Here is a 23,526-nt window from a genome sequence, read left to right as displayed (position 1 = left end):
ATCTTTATCGTAAAAATGCGTCTTCGTGCGCGAGTTTATCAATTATACGTCGGGACTTTGAAAGTTATTTACGGTTTAATCTATAGTTTTTTATACATACGGTATTTCTATATCTTCTGGAATCGTTAATATTCATTCATTTTCAATTTTCGCATTTTTTCGCATTTAAATTTAGAATAAAGGAACGTATTAAAAAATAAATATTTATTATCGATGACACATCAAACAAATTAACAAAATTAATAATATTTCATAGATAATATAATTATATATTATTCTCGCAAAATAAAATTGAAAACACAACCGAAAAACACAACCGAATGATTTACGTTTGGTTTTTGACATAATAACTTGACTTGATCTTTTAAAACATACACGTGATTTACACGTGCACTCTTTTGAAATAGCCATGTCTTCAAAACGCTTTGAAAAAAAAAGATTGATTTAAATATTTATTAGCTTATTCAAACATTTAGTTTTTTTAGGTCGCTAGATTATAGATTATTTATAGCGTGGAGAACCTTGAATCTTATACCGGTTTACGCATAAAAAACGATAATCTTGCGTGTTTTTTCTCGTTTTACACATGGCAATTAAAATATTGCGCAGTATCGTATTATTAATATTGGAGAAGTATTTCCTGTGAAAAATAAAGATATGAGTATGCAATATTTTTACGCACGTTTAAACTTAGAGAATTAAGTGAAGAAATCACAGCATTGTCGAGCTGCGGTACCTCGAAGATATACATATATATACCGGGTGTCCCATTTTAAAGGACACATTCAAATATCTCAGAAACACTGCGTTAAATAAAAAAATGTTTCCTACAAAAGTTGTAGGGTTTCGAGGGGGACATAACATAGTAATATTCATATGACCTTGGGCGGCGTCTCCAAGGTCAAGTGAAGGTGAGAATAAATTTTTTAAATGGAAACCTATATTTTTTATTATAACATCTTTTTGTACTAATTAATTTGAACAACTTTTATCTGAAGCATTTTTTTATCTTCTTCAAAATTCACCTCAAATTCTCACCTTCACTTGACCTTGGAGATGCCGCCCAAGGTCAAATGAATATTACTATGTTATGTCCCCCTCGAAACCCTACAACTTTTGTAGGAAACATTTTTCGATTTAACGCAGTGTTTCTGACAATGAGATATTTGAGTGGGTCCTTTAAAATGGGGGGGACACCTGGTATGTATATAAAATGTTACGTGCAAGTCAGCAAGTCAGCATGATTTTTTATAGTCGAATAAGACGAAATACCATGCGCGAGATAGTACGCACATGAGAGAGAAGTGACAGGCGCAAAGTGTAAAAGGCACGCGATGGTTGCGTTCATGTATTAAATAATCCAGACACGCGATTAAGTATAGAGGGGACGGCGACAAGAACAGAGCCCAGACAAAAGCCTGCCTAGCTAGCTAGACTGACCGACTGGTTGTAACAGATTGCGAGGTATCGACCGGAGTTACATCCGGAATGAGTATATATATATATGTGATTTTATTTGTATGCTTTTTATTACGTAACGCGCCCTTCCTTTTTTATGCGTATGTACAATTTATGCTTAGCGTGGAAATCAACGGACCGGAAAATAACCGCTTGTAAATTTTACTAATAAATAAGAATTAAATCCACGAGTACCATAAGGTAGGACTATGGCGACTATGCGATGACGACGCGAAGAAGTTATCAGATTTTCGCTTCCTCTTTACGATCGAAGATCACAGCTGATTCATCAGCAGCACATTCTTCTCTTGAAATAGGCTCTATTATTTCTCTTTCATTTATTTCTATGAAGGAGAGATCGATCCAAAATATAGAACATATCTGTAGAAAGTTCGCATTTCTCTTTATATTCATATATTTTTTTTCAAAGAAGAGGGAAAAGAAATATATATATTTTCTATATTTTTCTAAAATTTACAGCTCATATTTCTTTTCATTCTTTCCTCTATTTGGATAATTCCTTGTCTTTATATTTGATTTTTTTATTTTAGAAACAAGTTTATAATGATGATATGAGAAAAAAGTAAAATTACGGAAGTAGCAACAAGAAAAACATCAATGAAAAGAATAAATTTACAGAAGTAGCATTTTAATATTTAATATATGATCCAAGATACAATATCCAATGTTTGTAAATACATTTTTGTTACTATGCGGTTGCTCCCTCCTCTTATTCGGTTTAATCGCGCAGTCGCGAGCGTTGACGGAAGAGCGTTCGTTACCTCCGAAAAAAGAAGAGGAGTTTAATTAAGGCTGAAGTTAGTGTTGGCCAAAATGGAGTGCGCATGCGCGAGATAAGCGAGTTGCCCAGTAATACCATCTGAACTTTTCTCTCGCTCACTCTTGTTTGTTCTCTCTCTAACTATTGCCGCCAATTTCTGCCATCAAATGTACACACAAACATTTAAAGAGAGCATTTAAATGTGTTGAGGCATTTAAATGACTGAGAGAGACCGAAACAAGTAAGAGTGAGTGAGAGAGAAGTTCAGATGGCACTACTGGGCAACTCGCTTACTTCGCGCATGCGCACTCCATTTTGGCCAACACAAAATCGAGAGAGTTGCGCTACTGGATATACTGTGGTTTAGTCTTCAGCAGTCTTCAGCATGCGTGAGTGTACGTAACACGTAGTATGCGAGTAGTATGTTGATTTATCGCTTTCATCGTAAATATTGAACGATGCGCTGTCAGGAATTGATACCGGAGCTCGTAATGTTTTGATATTATCAATTGATAATAGAATTTACATATCGGTTGCTCTTTTTCGGCCTAACCAAGTAAGAATATTTTGGTATTATATATATATTATATGTATGTAATTTTAAAAATAATCTCTTACATACGTCTCTTATTACTCACATCTGATACGAATGATAATATTTTGATTATTGTCTCTCAACAATTTCAAGTATTCGATTTAAATTCATTTTTACATCACATGCTGACTGAATGGAATTTGATCTTTTCAGCGTTCGAAGAGAGAGATAATAGAAGAGGGGATGAAGTAATTATATGAGAAATAATTGACAAACCAATCCTGAGTCGTACATTATGCAAAGTCGGTGGAATCACTAAAGTGTATTTGTAATCATAATAAATTCATACAGTGACGTTCGTCTTCGATTACTTAAAATCAGGCAGGATCTTTGAGTATCTATTGTATGATAAACATTAAAATCATTGAATTGGTCATTATTCAGTTTAGCGGCCTCACCTCAAATATCAATAAATTTGCACTCATTCGACGCGTTTTTGCTTAAAATGAAAGAATCTGGCAGAAAAAAGCGTCGCTCTGCCCCGCTGAATTGAATTTTAATAATTAATTATGAGTAATTATGGAGATTTTGCTCTTTAAAATAATTAGTTCTATTGTAATATAGGTATATACACAGAAAAAGACGGAAAGTTTCTTATCGCAATGATTATCAGGACCTTGCATAGAGTTTTTGCAGGAGGACAAGTTAATTTGCATGTACAATCACAGCTATTGAAGCATAATCAGTATTTGGTAGTGTATTCATTTATCTGTAATTATGATAATAACATTGTGCGTGTGACTCTGTATATTATAATTATTTCCACTTCTTATTTATAACAATATAAAATTACATCATCTCTTTTAGGGTATTGGACAACTGGCACGTATGTTGTCTTCCCATTATATCTCGAAGAATATTGAATTCCTTACGCAAGATAATCAAGTTACATCATCTAAGAATATCACACAGAATGTAAATGCAGCAAACGATCGTCCCTTGTTAGTTGTTCTTACTTGGCTGTTATCAAAGCGACAACATGTTATGAAATTTGTTAACTTGTACATGGAACAAAATTTTGATGTGGCAGTGGTATCTCTTACACCTTGGCAACTTTTGTGGCCTACAAAAGGCTCCAGAGTAAGTAATACATGATAGAATTATTTTTAATCTTTAATTTATTACAAAATCTTCAAAACTTATTTTCAGTTAGTTGCAGCAGATTTGTTAACTTTCTTAAAACGAAATGAAAGTTACCAACAAATTCTGTTACACGGATTTTCAGTAGGTGGTTACATGTGGGGAGAAGCCTTGGATATGATGGAAGGTAACAAGGAAAAGTACAGTGGCATTGCAGACAGGATTGTTGGACAAGTGTGGGACAGTATAGCTGATGTAACTGAAATTCCAGTAGGCTTTCCCATTGCAGTATTTCCAAAAAATATGGTGATGCGAGCAGTGGTGCGGTCATTATTGAAGTAAGTAACGGAGGAGAGAAAGAGAGAGGAAGATTGTTGATATGGAAAAATAACTTGTTTTAATTAATACAAAATAATATTACCTCCAGATTCCATATGAAGACAAATCATGAAAGCTCAACGCGATATTATATTCGATCTAGTCAAGTATTTCATTCCTCCAATATACGTGCACCAGCGTTATTATTTGTAAGTAAAACTGATCCTGTTGGCACTGTATCCAGCAACTTAACTTTACGCAATAATTGGGAATCCACAGGAATAAAGGTAAGATTTGTGTGTATGGTATGTTTGCTGGCTCATAAGAGAATTACAGGAGAAATGTATATGTTTATCTTGCAGACTTACGTGAAGATATTCGAAGAGTCGCCACACGTTGCCCACTTCCAAAAGTATCCAAAGGAATACGTTGCCGAGCTTTATACCTTTTTACAAAAATTGAACTTGATACAAAATGAAGAAAAAATTAAAGCGCGTCTGTAATTATTTTAAAGGCACTTTGGATATGGATCATTTTTTATATAAAGTTGTTTTTTCAGTGATATTTCACATCGAACATTTGTAGTGTATAATTCAGCATATACACATATGCATATGCAGCATATATAGTAAATCATTTTTTATATTTTACAAACTATTTGTATATGAAATTGTATAATCTAATCAAAAGATTTTTGGTACACAAAAAACACATGTCCTTAAAAATATTTATCTTAATTATAATCACACACACATATGTTTACAAGTTGACAACTGCCTCTCTTAAAGAATTATGCATAAGGAAAGATGCATTATTACTTATTATTTAGATAGATTTAATAGATTATAATACTCTAAAAATAAATGCAAGTTTTATATAAATATATATATTATGATTTTTTAATCTTATCTTTTTTGTGAATAAAGCGAGATATATTAGATAATTTAAGGAAAACAGTAACATTATATTTACCATTGTATCATACATTATATAAATAGGCATAATTGTATGATATATATTTTGTATTAAATTCATTATATACATTGTGTTACATACATTAGTTTTATTTCATGTCGAAATTGTTTGTTCTAATTTTTCTTTCTTTTTTGGCTTTTTATGTTTCTTTTGTTCCTCTAAAATCTCTTCTATTTCGTCCGGATCTTTACCTTCTAAGATTAATTTTTTTCGTTTATAGATCATTTTCTTTTCATAAAAGTCTGTTTCATCCAGCCTAATCTCCGCTTCTCGTTTCGCCACTGATATTTGCGTCAAGATCGTAACGATTTCCTTATCTAAGATTTAAAAGAGCAATTAGATTAAATTTTTTAAATTATTTTTATCAAAAAAGAAGAAACGTGACATAGAATATATACTCACCGTCTACTTTATATTCTGTTAATTTAGTGCCTATGGTCTCTTCTATCTTGTGTAATAATTTGATATCGTTTGGAGTTATCAAGCTAATCGCCATACCGCCTCTACCTGCGCGAGCTGTTCTGCCGACTCTATGAATGTATTCCTTCGGTACATTCGGTATAATATGATTAACGACTAATTCTACCGTCGGGATGTCTAAACCTCTCGCTGCGACATCGGTAGCGATTAAAATCTGTATATGATTTGACTTGAATTTATTTAACGCTGCTAAACGTTCCTTCTGCTTTATCATCGCGTGAAGAGCCACGTTCGTAAATCCAACTTCATTCAGCGTCATTGACAATAGTTGACAATGCCTAAATAGTGGAGTTACACATGTATAATTAAGTTTAATTTGCAAATGATTTTTTTCGAGTCTGCTATATACAAAGAAAACAATTGTCATACTTGCAAGTGTCCGTGAATATCATAATAGAACCATTCTTGTTTGTAGCGCGAAATGTCCTAATTACTTCTACTAGGAATGAATCAAGTACATCCTTAGGACATAATACGTAACGTTGATCCAATTCCCTTACAGTAGCGATACCAGCATCATCCTCTTCTTCATATATGAAAACCTAGAATAGAAAGCTGCAACTTTTATTTTTTCTGTAATTTAATTACAATTATAGTCACATATTATTAAGCGATCGTACCTTACTGGAGGCTATTTGCTTCACCTTATCGAGAGCATCTGTCATTGTAGCACTGAATAATAACACTTGTTTTTGCTTGGGTACTGCAGCAAATATTTTCTTAAGTTGTTCATCAAAATGACCACCCAGCAATCTATCGGCCTCATCCAACACTAGGAATTTGATTTTTTGCAAAGAAAATGTATCGCAGCTGTCTAAGTGATCTGCCAATCTACCTGGCGTAGCTACAACTATGTGTGGTCGTTTGGATAATTCCAATCCTTGCACCATCATATCCATGCCACCAACAATTACGCATTTCTTTAGGTTGATAGCTTTGCCGATAGCGGCAAATTGATCAGCTATCTAAAATAAATAGCAGATAAATTAGACATATGACAAAATTTATATTAGTCACAAATATATCTCGTACATGGTAAATATATCCTGTTAACTGCAAGGTATAATTTATCCAAAGAGTAATCAAAGAAGAAAATAAAATATTTATCTCACCTGAAAAGCTAGTTCTCTCGTTGGTGTTAACACAAGAGCAAATATGCCGTATGGGTCTTCGCACAATTTTTGTAAAATGGGCAGAGCAAACGCAAGAGTCTTGCCGCTACCTGTCTTGGCACAACCTATACAATCTTCGCCTGCTAATATTCGGGGAATGCAATTCTGCTGAATCGGGGTGGGATTTTTTAAACCTAAAACAAATAATGTGAAATACAGCTATATTGTGTCGTAAAATTGTTTAGCACTACAAAGTACGAATATTTTTATTTTTAAACGGGGGAAGTTCAATTCGTGTAAATTAGGTTTATATAAAAAAATTATTTACCCATTGAATCGCATTGTGTAAGTAGCCAAGAATTCAATTTTAAATCCGAGAAACCTTTAATTTCGCTCATTTTTTTCCCTTTTTTTTTTTAACGTTTCCAACTTTATCTCGCATACATTAATATTTAGTCTTTTCCCTTTAACATGCATCTGAACACGTGGTCTCTGTTTCCATTGGCAACATTCTCGTAAAGTGCGTTCGAAAATCATACTCATAATTAATTGACCAATCAGGAGGAAAGAGATTTCTCTGCCCTGATTGGTCAATTAAATGTATGTCACCCGACGAGTAGGATTTTCGAACGCATTCTAATTAACATTACAAGTGCTAAAAATATTTAATATGTATTATTTATTATTTATATTTATTATTTATTTAATATTTATTTTAATTAGTCAATCGGGACAAAGAAAATTAAAAATTCAGTTATTTTTATCCTCGTTCAATATGCTACTTGATTTTTATAGAGTTCAATAGCACCGTTCATGTGCGAATAATCGATTCGCATATCAATATTACTTTATAATCTATGCTGCTATTTCTCTCTTTCCCAAAGAGTTAGGGTGCCGTCACATGGGGCGTAACTTGCGTAAGCGTAACCAGCGGATCGCCAATCACCGAGTTATTCCGATAGAGCTCGACGAAGAGCCCTTCGTCGAGTTCTATCGGAATAACTCGGTGATTGGCGATCCGCTGGTTACGCTTACGCAAGTTACGCCCCATGTGACGGCACCCTAAAGGTGCCTTTTCATGCTGATGCTCGATGCTCATTTTTAGCGTCAAAAGACGTCACGTGACCAAAAATAAAGATACCAATTCGTCAATTTTGGTCACGTGACGTCTTTAGACGCTAAAAATGAGCGTCGAGCATGGACGTAAGAATACCTGGACGGAACGCAATACTGCGGGGGTGAAGCACAAAGGTGAAGGGAATGAAATGTCTATTGACACGGATATGAGGCATCTAAGATGGCGGCGGCGGATAATTTCACGGAATGTTATCGTTGTGAATGTGTATAATGTCTCAACACAGATGGCTATACAAATCTGTGTGTCTCGATTAACGTCGTGCGACGTGAAAATAGACGCTAAATCTGAGGCATCTAAAATGGACACAACCGTAGACCTCTCACCCCTCAGGAACTACTCCCCGCGTCTAAAAGGGTACTTTACGTTCCGTCCAGGTATTCTTACGTCCATGGTTAAGAATAATTCAAATAGAAGATACGCGAAATGATAGAGCTCCACAAGCTCTAGTTACTTTTGTCCTGATTGGCTAATCACTAATTCCACTGAACCAATAGATTTTCAGACATTACATATCGCGGATCGGAGCACCAATAAAAAATTATCACACTAAAATGAACATCAGGCACAGAATGAAGAGAGAGATATCTTCACTTGAATAATACTTGGTTCTATGCGCAACGCGCAACACGAGACGAGAGAGAGAGAGAGAGAGAGAGAGAGAGAGAGAGAGAGAGAGAGAGAGAGAGAGAGAGAGAGAGAGAGAGAGAGAGAGAGAGAGAGAGAGAGAGAGAGAGAGAGAGAGAGAGAGAGAGAGAGAGAGAGAGAGAGAGAGAGAGAGAGAGAGAGAGAGAGAGAGAGAGAGAGAGAGAGAGAGAGAGAGAGAGAGAGAGAGAGAGAGAGAGAGAGAGAGAGAGAGAGCGTGTCGATGTCGATGTGCGCGGTGCGTTCGACTTTTAACCTTCAAGTGGCGCCGCGTCCCGTGGTCGGAATTCGGCGCGTGGAGTGGAGGGCTGTGGTGGGGGGTGAGAGTGGGGGGTTGCGCGCGCTCTCACGTGCGCGGCGCACCGGCGCGCGCGTCCCCCCACTCTCACCCCCCCCCCACAGCCCCCCACTCCGCGCGCCGAATTCCGACCACGGGACGCGGCGCCACTTGAAGGTTAAAAGTCGAACGCACCGCGCACATCGACACGCGCTCCAATATTATATATTATATATTCTATGGTTGCGCGATTTGAAATTGGCAACACTGTTCATGCTATAAACTATAAACTTTGTGACCATGGACGTAAGAATACCTGGACGGAACACAATACTGCGGGGGTGAAGCATAAAGGGTGAAGGGAATGAAATGTCTATTGACACGGATATGAGGCATCTAAGATGGCGGCGGCGGATAATTTCACGGAATGTTATCGTTGTGAATGTGTATAAATGTCTCAACACAGTGACTATACAAATCTGTGTGTCTCGATTAACGTCGTGCGACGTGAAAATAGACGCTAAATCTGAGGCATCTAAAATGGACGCAACCGTAGACCTCTCACCCCTCAGGAACTACTCCCCGCGTCTAAAAGGGTACTTTACGTTCCGTCCAGGTATTCTTACGTCCATGGCGTCGAGCGTCAGCATGAAAAGGCACCTTAAAGAGAAACAGGAGGGAGCATATGGCTCGAGCTAAGCGGACGGAAGTGAGTATATATCCCAGCATAAAAGTGGACACTCAAAATGGCTGCTTATGGGCGCCAATATTGAATGGCTTTTCGGAGATACTGGAAGAACCTCAAAATTACGGTAATTAGAAATCACTTTGTTATGTAAAGTATGACTTCCGAAATAATTTGCTTTAGAAATTATACTTTATTCGTAATTTTTATCAGCGAGTTATCTCGTGCATGAGAATCAAGAAAATAAAAGACAACCATAGCCAGAATATAAATAGGTTTTAATAGCGTTTAATAGATTGAAAAGCGTTTATAGATAGAAAAATTTTTTATTACTATTTATTTAGAAAATTAGAACAGTAGGTATAAAATTTTTGTTATTATATTACTGATAACAATTACTAACCGGTGAAATGTTATCCCATAATTTCGCGCTGTTGTTATGCCACAGGCCTGACAATGCACCATGATGCTCTATTTCACTATTTTTTTTACAATGATTGTACATACATAAAATAATATTTGACGCACACGTATCTGCAGGCTCCGACAACTATAGCTGCAGACGACGCTATAAACGTTAAAAAAGTGGACACTCAAGATGGCGGCCATGACGTACTTCCGTCAGCGATTTGCCTAGCCCCCACCACCGATACATTCCCTCCTGTATTTCTTTACTCTGCTCTTTCCTCTTCCTCTTATCGCATATCGCTCTAGTGCATCAGTCGCGTTGCGCGTTCATTACGATGATGGTGTAGTTTATCATCGTTCTTCCAAATTTCTCATCAATTTCACATTCTGCTGCAGTGCCAGTGACTGTGAAATAACCCAACGCATACACTTTATCAATCTACTTAACGCGTTCCTATCCTTCGTCTAACTCCCTCGAGAACGCGATCGTATGTCAAGGCATTAAGAGGTAAGAGGTTAAGCGCGGATCCTCATCACCTGGTGAAAGTGTGTTCATGCTCTTCGACCCGATTCATGTCCCCTCATCGTCTAACTTTGATACATTCCAAAATTCGTCTCGTCTCTCCGTTGATATTCGTGCCGAGCTATACCGGGTGTCTCAAACGTGGCGATGAACGGAGAGAACGGAGAGAACGGAGAGAAACGTGACGTAATCCGAGTTGGATCTCGGAAAAGTGAGGTGAGCGGCTGCTTTCACTTCGTCGAAAACCTTACGAACCCCCTTCGGGCAATCCTGACTCGCGCAAATAATTTATTTTTATTGGTCTTTATACTCTTATTAAAGTTGTTAATATCCTATCATTCTACGGCGAGTTTTTTTCTTTGTAAACGAGCCGACTTTAACGTGTAATTGTAAGCTACATAATCGGATAATATTATGCAATTATTTACATTAAGGATCTAATATCTGTTTTGTTCTTTCATTGACTTCCTAAAAATTATTTTGTATTACGAGAGATTAATTTTGCGTAATCATTGAGCGTGTCATTTTACGCGAAATTACTCAGCGTTTTTTAAATCTTTGTAAAGAAACAACTCACGATAATCGGATATTTGATTGATTATACTCGAGAGATATTAAGAATTGCGAAAGATGACGAGTGTTTTTTTAAAAATTTTTATTAGCTCTAAAAATTGTATATTTATTAGCTCTAAAATTATTAAGTACGTAAGATAGGATGTTTAATTTATGTCGCAACGTAGCGTCGAGTCGAAAATGTTACTTGATAGATGAATAATTCAAGATTTTTGATTCTGTAGTTGGCCTTGGTACAAACTAAGCATGTGATACAATGCTTAAAAGAAATAGATCCAAAGAAAGAATTTGAAATAGGTAAGCAAATATGCATAATATACATATTTATATATTTAATTTATTTTATATTTATTATATTTAATTATTAGACATCAATAATTAATAGTTTAAGTTTACATATTTTTTCTCAGATGGTTCCTCAATATTATACAGGATAATCTTTAGCTCTTTATCGAGATTATTACATAATATGCTTGAAACACTTATAATCACAGATGTTTTTTATTGCTTCTTGTATTTCATGACTTGCATGAAATGTTTTATCATTACATTCATTTGTCATTTTGAAAATATTTCTATGTACATCATTGTATATTTTGTAAATTAGAGAGAAATATACTTTTAAATTTTCTAATCAAAATGTATAAATGTTGAATATATAGTAACAATGAATACCAAGGGAGATAAGATTTTGGACAAATCTTTACCAAAGATTGGTGAAAAGTCACTGTTCACGGAGGAGCTGGAAATAGCTTTGGAAAATGGTCATGTTGATTTTGTGGTGCATTCCTTAAAAGACTTGCCAACAACACTGCCAGCAGGAATGGCTCTAGGTGCAATATTAAAGTAAGTTGTCTTCAATATAATTTTAAATAAAAAAAAAAAAAATTATATTTTGTATTATTTTAAATTATTTTTATTATTTTGATATATGTATATTTGTCTGTGTTAATTTGTTGCTTATCAAAAGAGCTGACTTTGCTATTTATTTGCTCATATCATTGTTGCTCCAAGATGACGTTACACATTTTAAATTCAAATGACCAAGCACATTATTATTCTTATGAAAAAAACATCTTTTTTTTTTCGTTGGCCAGAAGGAAATGCAGTTACGCACTCCCCTGGGTCGGCCCAGGAATAGTGTAGGACTCGGGGTAATGTCGATCCCCCCATACCCACTAAAACCTCTCCCTCTCACGACTACGTCAATGTTGCAGGAATTGTTGAATTTTCTTTAATATAAAGTAGATTATAAAATTTCTGGATAAACGACATTTTTTGTTTTATTACTTTCTGATAATAATATGTATTGATTTTCTGCATTTCCAGTTCTAGACAGACTGACATATAATTGTGAAAAACATTCCTCACGCAAATCTATTCTAATATATTTAAAGGTTTGTCCCTGTGATTTATTTATTGTAATTGCAAAAGATACTTTTATCGGAAACTGCAGTCGTTTAAATTGAAATGGCAAATCTGTAGGGATCATAGGAATGCGAGGTATATAAGCGAGTTCACCTGCCGCTGGTCCAGTAAGAATGATAGCTACTATGATGTTTTTATGCATTTCTTTTATCTGTAATCTAGTATCATTGCACAGATTTGGTGGATTTAAATTTTGTAATAACATAATAGGTACACCTTTTTTGAGTTTAATATAATGCAATGGAAAACCTGCTGGATTAATTGAGTTTAAAAATTCTATAGGATAATGCACCGCATCTTCAGTATTAATTACAACATCAATCGATCTATATTCTTTTATTTCACAATTAAATTTTTCCATAATTATATTATTTATTTCCTCCGCAGATGCGTTTCTTGGCGACACGATTGCTCTTTCACATAACCAATGATAAGATTTTTCTAATAAATTTTCAATATCAGGATAAACTTTTTTAATCAACTCTGTCACACTATTTACAATATTACTTATTTTATTGTTAATTGTTATATATCCATTTTCACTTGGTATTTTTTCTTCTCCAATATTTAATAATTGTTTTGAAAATTCTTCATCCCTTCCACCAAAATATGTTTTCATATTAGTTCGTAGATTCATATTTTTGATATATTTCTAAATAAAAGATGATTTTAAACATGCTTTAACAATGTCTGCTCGAGTTCCTTTTGTAATAACTGGTAAAGTTTGCCTAAAATCTCCAGCAAAAACAAATGTTACTCCACCCATTCATTTATTGCATGATTTTATATCTCTTAAAGTTCTATCGATTGCTTTGATATAATATAAAATTTAAAATTAAAATTAAAAATTAAAAAATTAATAAAATTAAAATAAAATTAAAATTATTTCCTTAAAATTACATTTCAATCGGTCTATTTGTTTTAAAGATCATCGAGGACAAACAAACAAACTGACAAACTCTCGTGTCTTTATAATAATAGTATAGATTAAAATATATAATAATTATGGAAATTATTTCACACATGTATAAATTTACTTATAAAAAAATAATTTTATTGCTTTTATAAAATATGTATTTGTATCTTAGAACAACAGAATGATTGAATAATGTCAATTGAAAATATTGTAAGAAAAATGAAAAATGGGAAAAAAAAACATTAATATTTATTAATATAAATGAATAATTTCTTTTAGACGCGAAGATCCACGTGATGCAGTAGTTATGTCGAAAAAATTCAAAGGTGAAACATTATCTTCATTGCCAAAGGGTAGTGTCATAGGTACTAGTTCTTTACGTAGATCCGCGCAACTATCTCGGAATATGCCTCATTTGAAGATACAAAATATTCGTGGAAACTTGAACACTAGATTGAAAAAATTAGACGATGAAAATAGTTCCTATGCTGCAATAATATTAGCTGCCGCTGGTTTAAAAAGATTGAGCTGGGAAGACAGAATAAGTCAAGTACGATTCTTGCTCATATAGATTTCTCTATATTAAATTTTATAAAAAATTTACCTACATTAATATATATACCTATTCTTCCAGCTTCTGGAACCCGAAGAAGCTCTTTATGCTATTGGTCAAGGTGCATTAGGCGTTGAATGCCGAGAAGCAGATTGGGAAACACGTTCTCTTTTAGAACCATTGTTCGATGTAGAAACTACATTGAGATGTGCATGCGAACGTTCTTTTCTAAAAACTCTCGGCGGCGGATGTTCCGCACCGGTCGCGGTATCTTCATCTTTAAAAGAGAACGAACTAACAATTACTGGTGCTGTATGGTCTCTGGATGGTCAAACCTTAGTTACAAATACCTCTAAAAAAAAATTGTATTTACCCGATGACGATGGCGAGCCTCCACGGTAAGTTGAATGTAACTTCAAGTGCTAATAGTTTTACACATGTTGACCGCTGTGTCATTGATGATTTTTCATATTATTCAACAGATTTTTTAATTTATTATACTTCATTGGCTCTTTTCTTTTCGATATATAGGAAATGTCCGTATCAAGAACCCCGCCTTTACTGTAGCATTACTCCTGGCAAAGTAAGCAGTATAAGTCTTGACGGTGCAGAGCTGCTTGGCAAAGATTTAGCTAAGAATCTTATAGAGAAAAATGCTCTTGACGTAATGTCACAAGCTAGAAATGAAATCTTGGATGATTCGAAATAGTTATGGTTTATTTTTATTTAGATTATATTTGATGTTTTTGAAGTTCGAGAACATGTTAACGTGAAATAACAACGATTGCCTTCCCGGTTTTTTCATGACTGTGTAAATATTCATAATAGAATTCTATTTATATAGAACTCAAGGTAAAAAACTCGATTAGAGTACAAATTGTATTATATTATTTATACTTTTTCTGAATTCTGCTTTATACATATCATGTATATTTTAATTATATCTTGTTTATAAATCAGAAAAAGTACAAAGCAAGTGATCCGTTTTGTTGTTTGCCACATAATTTATATGGCCGTGTCTCTTGATTGTATTGAAAAATATCATGTAATATTGAAGTTTTTGTATTAATATTTGCTTTGATGAATGTATAATTATCATGGAGGAAATATGAGAATTATATATATATATTTAACTTATTGTTATATAAATTGATTTAATTTATTGATATAATTTATTATTGAAACAAAAATATTATATAACAATTTTATTATTGTTGAATGTAATTCAGTCTATTGTAAAACATTATCATAATAGAATGAATAATAGTCAGTGTGACAGTATTTCCATTTGCATTAAACGAATTATGATAATCTGTACTTGCAGAGAATTTATAAGCATGATTATAGCTTATGAATATATATCTTCTATTTTTTGTATAAAATTTTTTTCTTCTGTGTGTGTGTGTGAAATATCTTAAGAAAACAGATTATTAAAAATTGACTTTTTTTATTTTTGTGATCATTTTATGTCTTGAGATATCATGAATGCCAATGCTTAAAATTATAAAGTATCATAAAAGACTTATGTATATATAGTTTTATTGTTACTTTATTGAGTTTTTGACTTCTATTATTTCTATAATGCGTCAATCATGAAGATGTTATATTTTATAAGATATATACATACATATATATATATATATATATATATATATATATAAAATTAATTATATATGTAGAAAATTATAATTAGGCTATCATAGAAGAAATTTATACATAATACTATTGTAATATTAATAAAAAAAAGTCTATATTTTATTATCGACTATCTTATTTCAAACCAATAAGTTATAACAGCATAATTTTTATACATAATAATTCTATAAAAAATGTACCTTGGAATTACAAGAAGTGAATGTTTTTTTTATTTACTTTATTTTTTTCAGTTTGTGCTCGCGTATACAGTTTCAAATATAATATGTTACACTAAAAATTAAAATCAATTTTCTTTCTTTTTAGAGTAATGCATTTTTATAAGAATATAATCTTATACCAAAAGTATATATATGTAAACTGCTTGTTATACATTAGTTGAATCGGCATTATAAGTAATGCCAATGTTTAAAATAATGCATTTGTTTTGACGCTAGATTTTATCTACAAAATATGTATATTTCTGTGCATATATTTATAGTAACACATACATACAATATAGAATTTACAATAATTGCTTTCCAACTGTACTTGTAAATGCTCCCAGAATACAATAATATACTTTTTAGGGCATATCTCATATATATTATTTTTGCAATAAAGGTACAGTGTGTATTAGATGTTAATTAGATATTATAGTTTAAAAGCTTACAATCGGAGATCCGTAGGGGTAATAATTGTACAAGTCGCTATTCCCCATTTACTACACTGAGATAAGGCAACGCTCGTCAGCATCGCAAGTGTAATGATGACAGCATGTTCTTCTATTGAACACAGCTAATTGAAGCACACAATAAATATTTCTAATTCGTTTTATTAATGTCAATTCTCCTGAACATACATATATATTTATATATGTTGTTTTGAATTAGATTAAAGCAATGGCTACATGTAATCTGTTTTCAAATTCATGTTTTGATGAAGTTTTAAGTCATGTAATAATTAGTATAGTGAATTTTATATATATATATATAATGAGACGATATATATACACAATATCGTAAAATAACGAAAACAATAATATATCTTTATATTTCAAAAATGTTATTAGTGAAAGCAAATATATGAATGTATCAAGGATAAATTACATTTTTTCTTTTTTTTTTTTTCTCAAAATATGTAGTCAATTAAAATCAATATAAACGAGTAATAACTGCATACACATGCTGCAATATAACACCACATTTTATGGATTTAACATCCATTGAAGCTATAAATGTCTTAATGACATAAAATTTTGTATTAATTGTTTCCATACACAAATAGTTAGAGCTTTATATTAACTAGAATTTTTCTCATTTTTTTTAAAGAATGTCACTGGCATTACTAAGGGACTAGATCTCAATTTGATAGATTTGATTTGATCAGAATATCATTTGTAAGCTTCTGTTGGAAATTGTCAGAATCACCGTTTGATTAAAATATATTTGAACAAAGGGATATGAAAATATGTGTCTCTGCTTACTTAAACTAAAACACATAATATTCATAAAAATTTCTTTCTTATGTAATATACAATAATAGATATTTGCCAAAGAAAATGGAAGTTCAATAAAGAATGACAAATTATATAATTTGTAGGATTTTTCTAGATGTAAACTGTGTTTGCATCTATGTGTTGTGCAAAAATGAGCAGACTTTTTACTAATTTAAGATTTTATTTAAGACTCGAAACTTTATATTCGTCTACTCGACATCCTCCTCTGCCATTTGAGTTTGCGATACTAATTTCTGTAAGAAAGCAAGTAAAATAAAAAAAATATTACCTTATGGAATGGTGATACTTTCTTTCTTTTGTATAAATTTTTGTACCTGGCCGACCATAGGTAGTCGCTGCACTAGGATCTGGAAAATTGGCGGCGGTAGAGTCTTTTGGAGAACTGTCAATAGTTGTGCCGGCTGTCCACATACTGCCACTGCATTAGCTAAATGCTCGATTCCACCCTCTATCTCGCCACAAGCAAGCATTTCTTCTCCAAGTTGAACCTAAGTCACAACCAACATAGCACATTGTAAACTTTAAAATTAAAATTATATATATATATATATATATATATAAAATCTAATATAAAAGAAACCTTATACAAGTAATCTAATATAAAAGTAAGTTTTACCTCTTGCAAAAAGAATTTTTGTACCAATTCATGATCCCTTAAGTCTGGTATCTTTGAAGAAGCTTTTTGTGCTTGTTTCTTAGCTTTTCTTCCTGTAACGATAAAGCAAAATTAAAACTTTTATCATCGAGAATAAACTAACAGCAATATAAAGTATAAAAAAAAGGATTGTATAAAAAATATTGTATATATACTTTGCAACTGTATATATGCGTAATATATATAATCAATATTATGCATAATAATAAAATTTATGGTATACATAAATAACTTCCATATATAGGAAATATTAGTAAAATGAATTTGATTGAATTAGCACGTTGTGATGAAGGAAAATAATATTTTCATTTACGAAAAACCTGTCGGTTTACTTAAAAATGCGTGCGTTACTATGATAAAATATCGCACGTGACGAAAAGAATGTACGAATGGAGAAAAAAAGAAATCGTCCAACTTACGTTCGCGGAGTTTCTTCTTGAAATCGGGATCGCTGCGACGTTTCTGATCGAAGTAAAAGCAGTAGCCGACGAAAATGCCGGCGATGCCGACAGCGATGCCGACCGCAGCTTTGGATATCATGGTCATTCTAATATAGAAATTCAGATATTAGGGTGAAGGAAATTTACGAAATCCTTATCGCACTCTCGGCCATCATGGAAAAGAGAGGTTGCTTTTATTGCGCTCACTGAACTTGTCCGCAAAATGTCAGACAGATGCGCAATCTAACGTTTGAATTTGACAAAAAACCCTAAGCCATCGTGGAGCAAATATACCGGGTGTCCCATTTTAAAGGACCCACTCAAATATCTCAGAAACACTGCGTTAAATCGAAAAATGTTTCTTATAAAAGTTGTAGGGTTTCGAGGGGGACATAACATAGTAATATTCATATGACCTTGGGAGGCGCCTCCAAGTGAAGGTGAGAATGAATTTTTTAAATGGAAACCCATATTTTTTATTATAACATCTTTTTCTACTAATTAATTTGAACAACTTTTATCTGAAGCATTTTTTTATTTTCCTAATATTTTTTCTTCTTTTCAAAATTCATTCTCACCTTCATTTGACCTTGGAGACGCCGCCCAAGGTCATATGAATATTACTATGTTATGTCCCCCTCGAAACCCTACAACTTTTGTAGGAAACATTTTTCGCGCAGTGTTTCTGACAATGAGATATTTGAGTGGGTCCTTTAAAATGAGACACCCGGTATATAAAATCATTTTTTATCTGAATTTCTAAATTTCTCAAATTAATATATATATAATTTTATAGAAAAATAATTATTTACTTCTTGAGATCTTTATATGTTGCATAATTTTTGTGTCTGGATTATGTAAAAAATAGATATAAATTCGCGCGAATTTCAAAACTGGCGCTTGACGCAGATAGCTAATGCGCATGTGTAGCTCTAGGGAAAACAATCTAGGTATCTTTCGTTTCTAGTGAATAACGGAAGTAACGGAACGCAAGTGAGGTTAGTGGTCTAAAGAGAAGCTGTAAATCTGTAAATTGGTCAACTAAATGATCTAAATTTACAGCTTACGTAATGATTGATTTGTCCCATTAGTGGATGTAAATTCAACAAAAGAAGAGGAAGAAGAATCTGTGCGTGTTAATCACTGGTTATTCTATATCGTAGTGTGCATTGTTTTCATATTCTTCTCACGGATAAGTAAGGAATATTATTATGTATTTTGTTATTTATACCGTTGTTATTACACCGTTGCAAATGTTTTATGCGTTTTCAGGCATTTATGGAGAATAAAATGTCAGAATCGGACATGACAATTGATGAGAAAGATTCTTCAGATTTATTCACGAATGTAAAATTGTCAACAAACCCGAGCACTGACATTGCCAATTCAGACTGTAAGGATTTACTCGCATATTCTTTATATTGTCATTTATGTTACTCTTTTAATATTACTGCAATATTTTATTTTATAGCAGATTCCATGTCTATTTATATTAACGAACCAGAACTCCCTGACGACACACCTGAATGGAAGGGTATGAGCATGAATGAGATACGTAAAGGTTTTGGCATATATGAATACCAAGAACATCCACCGATTGTTCCTTCCGCTAAGCATACAGTGTTGTTTAAGGTATACTTTTACTTGAACAATATACAATGATATTTTATATAATTTTTTATATTATTATATATAAATTTTTTTATTAGTTACCATTGTCTATGCATGAACTACCTAAGCCTTATCCGACGCATAAAATAGACAAGTGGAGCCATGGATACGTACGATTGCCATGTTCTGCTCATTGTTTTTATCCTATAGATCAGGTATGATGTATAAATTGTCATACAATTCACAATTTCGATAATAGATTCTCTAACAAATTTGACAATTTTTTCTTAGAAAATATTAGAGAAGAAAATTATCATTAATTACAAATGTAAAATTGTTAATATGTATCTTTATCATTTAAGCTTCAAAATATGTTTACACAATATTTTATTACAGTTGATTTCAAACTAACTCATAATGAATATAATTTTGGAATGTGTCTCTTCTTAAGCTTAATTGATGAAAGATTTTTTACAATTGTTTATAACTATTCAAACTATTATTATCTCAATATATTTTTAAGGAAAAGTTAATTTTAAATTTGTTTCTAGAATCTATCATTAAAATCGCGATTTTTGGGATATAAAAGAGAAAATAGACTGATGATGATATGATAAGATACTTAGGTAATAATGGCTGTCTTGTTATATTCTACAATTATACAAATAATTATTGATATATAGTTAGACTTCACATTTCAGAGAAGCGGAGATCGTAGCTGTCGAAATAGATGGGATATGATCCAGGAAGCTTTGCTGAGAAACATTCTCTCCAGTCAGCAATTAGAAAATGCTATACTTTCGTATAATCAAATATATGCACAACGTTGGAATTTTACAGCCCTCCATCACTTTTTTTCAGAGGTATATTGCATAATATTTATGTATTACATTTTAATGTTATGCCATTTAAAAAATCTGATTAAAACGTATTTTTAAATGAAGGTCTTGGATTTGGAAGAAACGGCCGTCTTCTTCAAAACTTTAATGCCAAAAATGGTCCAGCTTGCTCTGCAACTTCCCATGCTGCTAACTGGCGCAATACCTCTTCTGAAACGTCACACTAATGGCTCCATTAGTTTAAGCCAATTGCAAGTAGCTTCGCTACTAGCAAATGCATTTTTTTGTACATTTCCTAGACGCAATTCCAGTAATCCACAATCGGAATATGCGACATATCCATATATTAATTTTAATAGGTAATATTTCGATTAACATAAATCATTTATATTACATTTATTATATAATAATAGAGAATATATGATTCCTCTCATAAGTAGATTTTAGATGCATATTTCGGTTGCATATTTCAGATTGTTTGCCGCCTATAACGAGGAAAAACATAATCAATGTGAATCAGTTATGGAAAAGATTAAGTGTCTTTTCCATTATTTTAGGAGAGTAACAACTAAAGGTGAGTACATTATAGTTGTGAATTCTTTTGTATAATAAATATTTATACATTTTGATGCGACAATTGGATATAGATCGGAGTAATTTAGATACAGAATCTAAATTATGTCACGCTTTTTACATAGAGCAGCACCTGAAGGTGTAATAACAATTGAACGGCGTTACATTCCATGTGAAAATTGTCCGAAATGGAACTTGCAGGATCAAAAATTGCCACCACTGCATATAACAAGTAAAGGGACTATTGAAAATGAAGGAGCTGGACTGCTTCAAGTGGACTTTGCAAACAAGTTAGTTTTTACTGTGTAATTCTATTATGAACTCGCGAGTTTATCACGTTTATCAAATATAAGATGATAGATATACTATTTATTTTCATCTTAAATAGATATGTGGGCGGAGGTGTGCTAGGCTTAGGATGCGTACAAGAGGAAATACGATTTGTTATATGTCCAGAGCTTATGGTCACTATGTTAGTTACGGAAGAATTAGATGACACAGAGGCTCTCATCGTCAGTGGTATTGAGCGATACAGCAAATATGAAGGCTATAGTAACACCTTTAAATGGAAAGGAGATTTCGTTGATGAGACACCAAGGGACGATAGTTACAGACGTATAACATCAATCGTTGCCATCGATGCCCTTTATTTTAGGCAACCCTCGCTACAGTTTAAAATCGACAATATAACTCGCGAACTCAATAAGGTTTGTAATTGTATAATGTGTAAATATTTTATATTCAAAAGTTAATCAACATGTAGAAATTAATCAAATTTAATTTTTAAATCAATTATATATATAAAATTTATTTATAAATATATTTATTAAATTTTATAAATTATTTATAAAGAAATATTTCTTATAGGCTTACGTTGGATTTGTCGGATCTGATATTTATAAGAATAATCTATCAGCTATTGCAACGGGAAACTGGGGATGCGGAGCGTTTCGTGGAAACCCGAAATTAAAAGTATTGATACAACTAATGGCTGCTGCAGTTGCAGATCGACCTATGGTTTATTTTACTTTTGGAGATACAAAGTTGAGAGATGATGTGGCAGCAATGTATGCACATCTAGTTCAGCATGATATTGATATAGGTATTTTTAAATTCATTCAAATATTAATATATACGAGATGTTAAGATTTTATACATTTATTTATACAAAAATTATAATCTTTTTAGCGCGACTTTACTCAATGATATCAGAATATCATCAAGAATCTGCGTCAAGTGACCATTCGGATTTTTATTGTTTCTTGTACAACAAAAGCAGGCTAAAGCTGCTGAGCAAATACTTTCCGACAAAGAGTAAAAATTCTTGGGCAAATATTTTTACCAAAGATTCGAAAGACACGTTATCTCAAAGAAGCAAAAATGTGGCATTAAATAAAAATGTTGTTAACAAACATATTTATGAAATGACAGAAGAGGAAAAGATAATAAATTGGCTGGCAAGTTGCGATGACGATGACGACGATAATGCTAAACGCGATACAAAGGACACGTGTAACGAGAAAATTAAGAATAATGTAAAAGAAGCGAACAATGTTAATGAAAGTAGCGGTTTACATTTTGTAGAGAAATATTTTATAGATGATACTGTCGGAGAGAACAAAAACCAGGCAGATAAAGTATTTTTTAATTCGAGCAAAGATGTGAATTCTTCAAGTTTGAAAGAGTCGATTAATCAACATTCTATCGACGATCGAGACAAGTCAAAGAATATAAAATCCGAGTTATCGTTAGAATCGGCAGAATTAAACGGAAGTGAATCTATTGAAATTTTAAAAAACTCTTCAGTTTTGGAATTCCATAAACAAAAATCATTTCCGAGAAAGAGCAGCCAAAGGAATATCTCGGAGGATCGAGATACATCAAAGAAGATCAAGCCCGAATTATCGTCAGAATTAAACGACACTGAATCTGTTAAAATCTTAAAAGACTGTTTTGTTCCAGAATCGCAAAAACAAAAATCACTTTCAAGGAAGAGCGGTCAAACAAAGATTTCGGATTTTTTTCAACGAATATCATAATATCGAATAACCATTTTTTTCAACAGAAATGCCAGTTTGCTGTTGCATATTTTTTTTATTTACAATTGTAAACATTTTCTGTATATTTAGGAATTTCGAAAATGTAAATAAAATTCTGTGTAAAATGATTATTATGTAAACATCTTCACATCTTTCAGCTTTTATAATTTCCAAAAAATGCATCATTGTATTTATCATTGTATAAAATATATCAAAAAATAAAGTATATAAGAAGAAGAAAACACATTTTACAGCTTTCGATGCGAGAAAGGTACA

At 32.6% G+C, this 23,526-nt stretch overlaps 5 protein-coding genes and 1 long non-coding RNA gene across 9 annotated transcripts; 4 read left to right on the top strand and 2 right to left on the bottom strand.

Moving 5' to 3' along the window:
- Positions 1 to 2,362: 2,362 nt before the first annotated feature.
- Positions 2,363 to 5,104, top strand: L(2)k09913 (transmembrane protein 53-like lethal (2) k09913). Of its 3 annotated transcripts, none has more exons than XM_083040882.1 (7): positions 2,363 to 2,795; positions 2,988 to 3,177; positions 3,399 to 3,526; positions 3,642 to 3,914; positions 3,984 to 4,252; positions 4,342 to 4,519; positions 4,595 to 5,104. In XM_083040882.1, exons 3-7 carry the CDS (start codon positions 3,437 to 3,439, stop codon positions 4,733 to 4,735), a joined length of 951 nt encoding a protein of 316 aa, XP_082897008.1. In that variant the 5' UTR covers positions 2,363 to 2,795; positions 2,988 to 3,177; positions 3,399 to 3,436; the 3' UTR covers positions 4,736 to 5,104. The 3 variants fall into 3 exon arrangements, with proteins under 3 accessions (XP_082897008.1, XP_082897006.1, XP_082897007.1); XM_083040881.1 differs by having other exon boundaries at positions 2,365 to 2,795; positions 2,988 to 3,155; XM_083040880.1 differs by having other exon boundaries at positions 2,364 to 2,795; positions 2,988 to 3,526.
- A 71-nt stretch (positions 5,105 to 5,175) lies between these two features.
- On the bottom strand, positions 5,176 to 7,313 carry Dbp45a (putative ATP-dependent RNA helicase Dbp45A). Its single transcript, XM_083040878.1, has 6 exons — positions 7,128 to 7,313; positions 6,800 to 6,993; positions 6,308 to 6,652; positions 6,057 to 6,229; positions 5,610 to 5,965; positions 5,176 to 5,524 (listed from the first exon to the last, which is right to left on the bottom strand). Exons 1-6 carry the CDS (start codon positions 7,195 to 7,197, stop codon positions 5,301 to 5,303), a joined length of 1,362 nt encoding a protein of 453 aa, XP_082897004.1. The 5' UTR covers positions 7,198 to 7,313; the 3' UTR covers positions 5,176 to 5,300.
- Positions 7,314 to 9,020: 1,707 nt separating this feature from the next.
- Positions 9,021 to 10,180, top strand: LOC145937676 (uncharacterized). Its single transcript, XR_014425604.1, has 3 exons — positions 9,021 to 9,321; positions 9,473 to 9,668; positions 10,082 to 10,180. It is a non-coding gene; the product is annotated as an uncharacterized LOC145937676 (long non-coding RNA).
- An 87-nt stretch (positions 10,181 to 10,267) lies between these two features.
- L(3)02640 (porphobilinogen deaminase-like protein l(3)02640) lies at positions 10,268 to 15,075 on the top strand. Its single transcript, XM_083040879.1, has 6 exons — positions 10,268 to 10,688; positions 11,270 to 11,342; positions 11,708 to 11,891; positions 13,669 to 13,939; positions 14,024 to 14,340; positions 14,474 to 15,075. The coding sequence occupies exons 1-6, from the start codon at positions 10,620 to 10,622 to the stop codon at positions 14,649 to 14,651; spliced, it is 1,092 nt and encodes a 363-aa protein (XP_082897005.1). The 5' UTR covers positions 10,268 to 10,619; the 3' UTR covers positions 14,652 to 15,075.
- A 1,082-nt stretch (positions 15,076 to 16,157) lies between these two features.
- Tom20 (translocase of outer membrane 20) lies at positions 16,158 to 18,399 on the bottom strand. Its single transcript, XM_083040207.1, has 4 exons — positions 18,168 to 18,399; positions 17,710 to 17,801; positions 17,408 to 17,581; positions 16,158 to 17,326 (listed from the first exon to the last, which is right to left on the bottom strand). Exons 1-4 carry the CDS (start codon positions 18,292 to 18,294, stop codon positions 17,282 to 17,284), a joined length of 438 nt encoding a protein of 145 aa, XP_082896333.1. The 5' UTR covers positions 18,295 to 18,399; the 3' UTR covers positions 16,158 to 17,281.
- A 772-nt stretch (positions 18,400 to 19,171) lies between these two features.
- Positions 19,172 to 23,436, top strand: LOC145937304 (poly(ADP-ribose) glycohydrolase). 2 transcript variants are annotated; one of them, XM_083040280.1, is made up of 11 exons: positions 19,172 to 19,384; positions 19,461 to 19,581; positions 19,663 to 19,820; positions 19,898 to 20,014; positions 20,501 to 20,662; positions 20,744 to 20,997; positions 21,112 to 21,212; positions 21,342 to 21,501; positions 21,600 to 21,918; positions 22,079 to 22,313; positions 22,400 to 23,436. In XM_083040280.1, the coding sequence occupies exons 2-11, from the start codon at positions 19,467 to 19,469 to the stop codon at positions 23,248 to 23,250; spliced, it is 2,472 nt and encodes an 823-aa protein (XP_082896406.1). In that variant the 5' UTR covers positions 19,172 to 19,384; positions 19,461 to 19,466; the 3' UTR covers positions 23,251 to 23,436. The 2 variants fall into 2 exon arrangements, with proteins under 2 accessions (XP_082896406.1, XP_082896405.1); XM_083040279.1 differs by having other exon boundaries at positions 19,660 to 19,820; positions 22,400 to 23,435.
- The last annotated feature ends 90 nt before the right edge of the window (positions 23,437 to 23,526 follow it).

Source organism: Prenolepis imparis, unplaced genomic scaffold, assembly GCF_030444845.1.
Source record: "Prenolepis imparis isolate NDT839.2.m4 unplaced genomic scaffold, iyPreImpa1.0 SCAF_6, whole genome shotgun sequence".
Taxonomy (NCBI): Eukaryota; Metazoa; Arthropoda; class Insecta; order Hymenoptera; family Formicidae; genus Prenolepis; species Prenolepis imparis.
Note: the sequence above shows the minus strand (reverse complement) of the source record. Positions and strands in the feature narration are given on the sequence as shown.

What these genes read in the sequence shown, in the direction of transcription:
- Dbp45a (XM_083040878.1), bottom strand. Translation starts at nt 7,197, where the DNA reads ATGAGCGAAATTAAAGGTTTCTCGGATTTAAAATTGAATTCTTGGCTA. An exon ending in TACACAATGCGATTCAATGG is followed by an intron (nt 6,994 to 7,127) that starts GTAAATAATTTT and finishes TATTTGTTTTAG; the next exon opens with GTTTAAAAAATCCCACCCCG. An exon ending in AGCAAATAGCCTCCAGTAAG is followed by an intron (nt 6,230 to 6,307) that starts GTACGATCGCTT and finishes TTTCTATTCTAG; the next exon opens with GTTTTCATATATGAAGAAGA.
- Tom20 (XM_083040207.1), bottom strand. Translation starts at nt 18,294, where the DNA reads ATGACCATGATATCCAAAGCTGCGGTCGGCATCGCTGTCGGCATCGCC. An exon ending in CAAGAAGAAACTCCGCGAAC is followed by an intron (nt 17,802 to 18,167) that starts GTAAGTTGGACG and finishes TTATCGTTACAG; the next exon opens with GAAGAAAAGCTAAGAAACAA. An exon ending in GACTACCTATGGTCGGCCAG is followed by an intron (nt 17,327 to 17,407) that starts GTACAAAAATTT and finishes GCTTTCTTACAG; the next exon opens with AAATTAGTATCGCAAACTCA.
- LOC145937304 (XM_083040279.1), top strand. Translation starts at nt 19,467, where the DNA reads ATGGAGAATAAAATGTCAGAATCGGACATGACAATTGATGAGAAAGAT. An exon ending in TCCATCACTTTTTTTCAGAG is followed by an intron (nt 20,663 to 20,743) that starts GTATATTGCATA and finishes TTTTAAATGAAG; the next exon opens with GTCTTGGATTTGGAAGAAAC. An exon ending in TAGGAGAGTAACAACTAAAG is followed by an intron (nt 21,213 to 21,341) that starts GTGAGTACATTA and finishes TACATAGAGCAG; the next exon opens with CACCTGAAGGTGTAATAACA.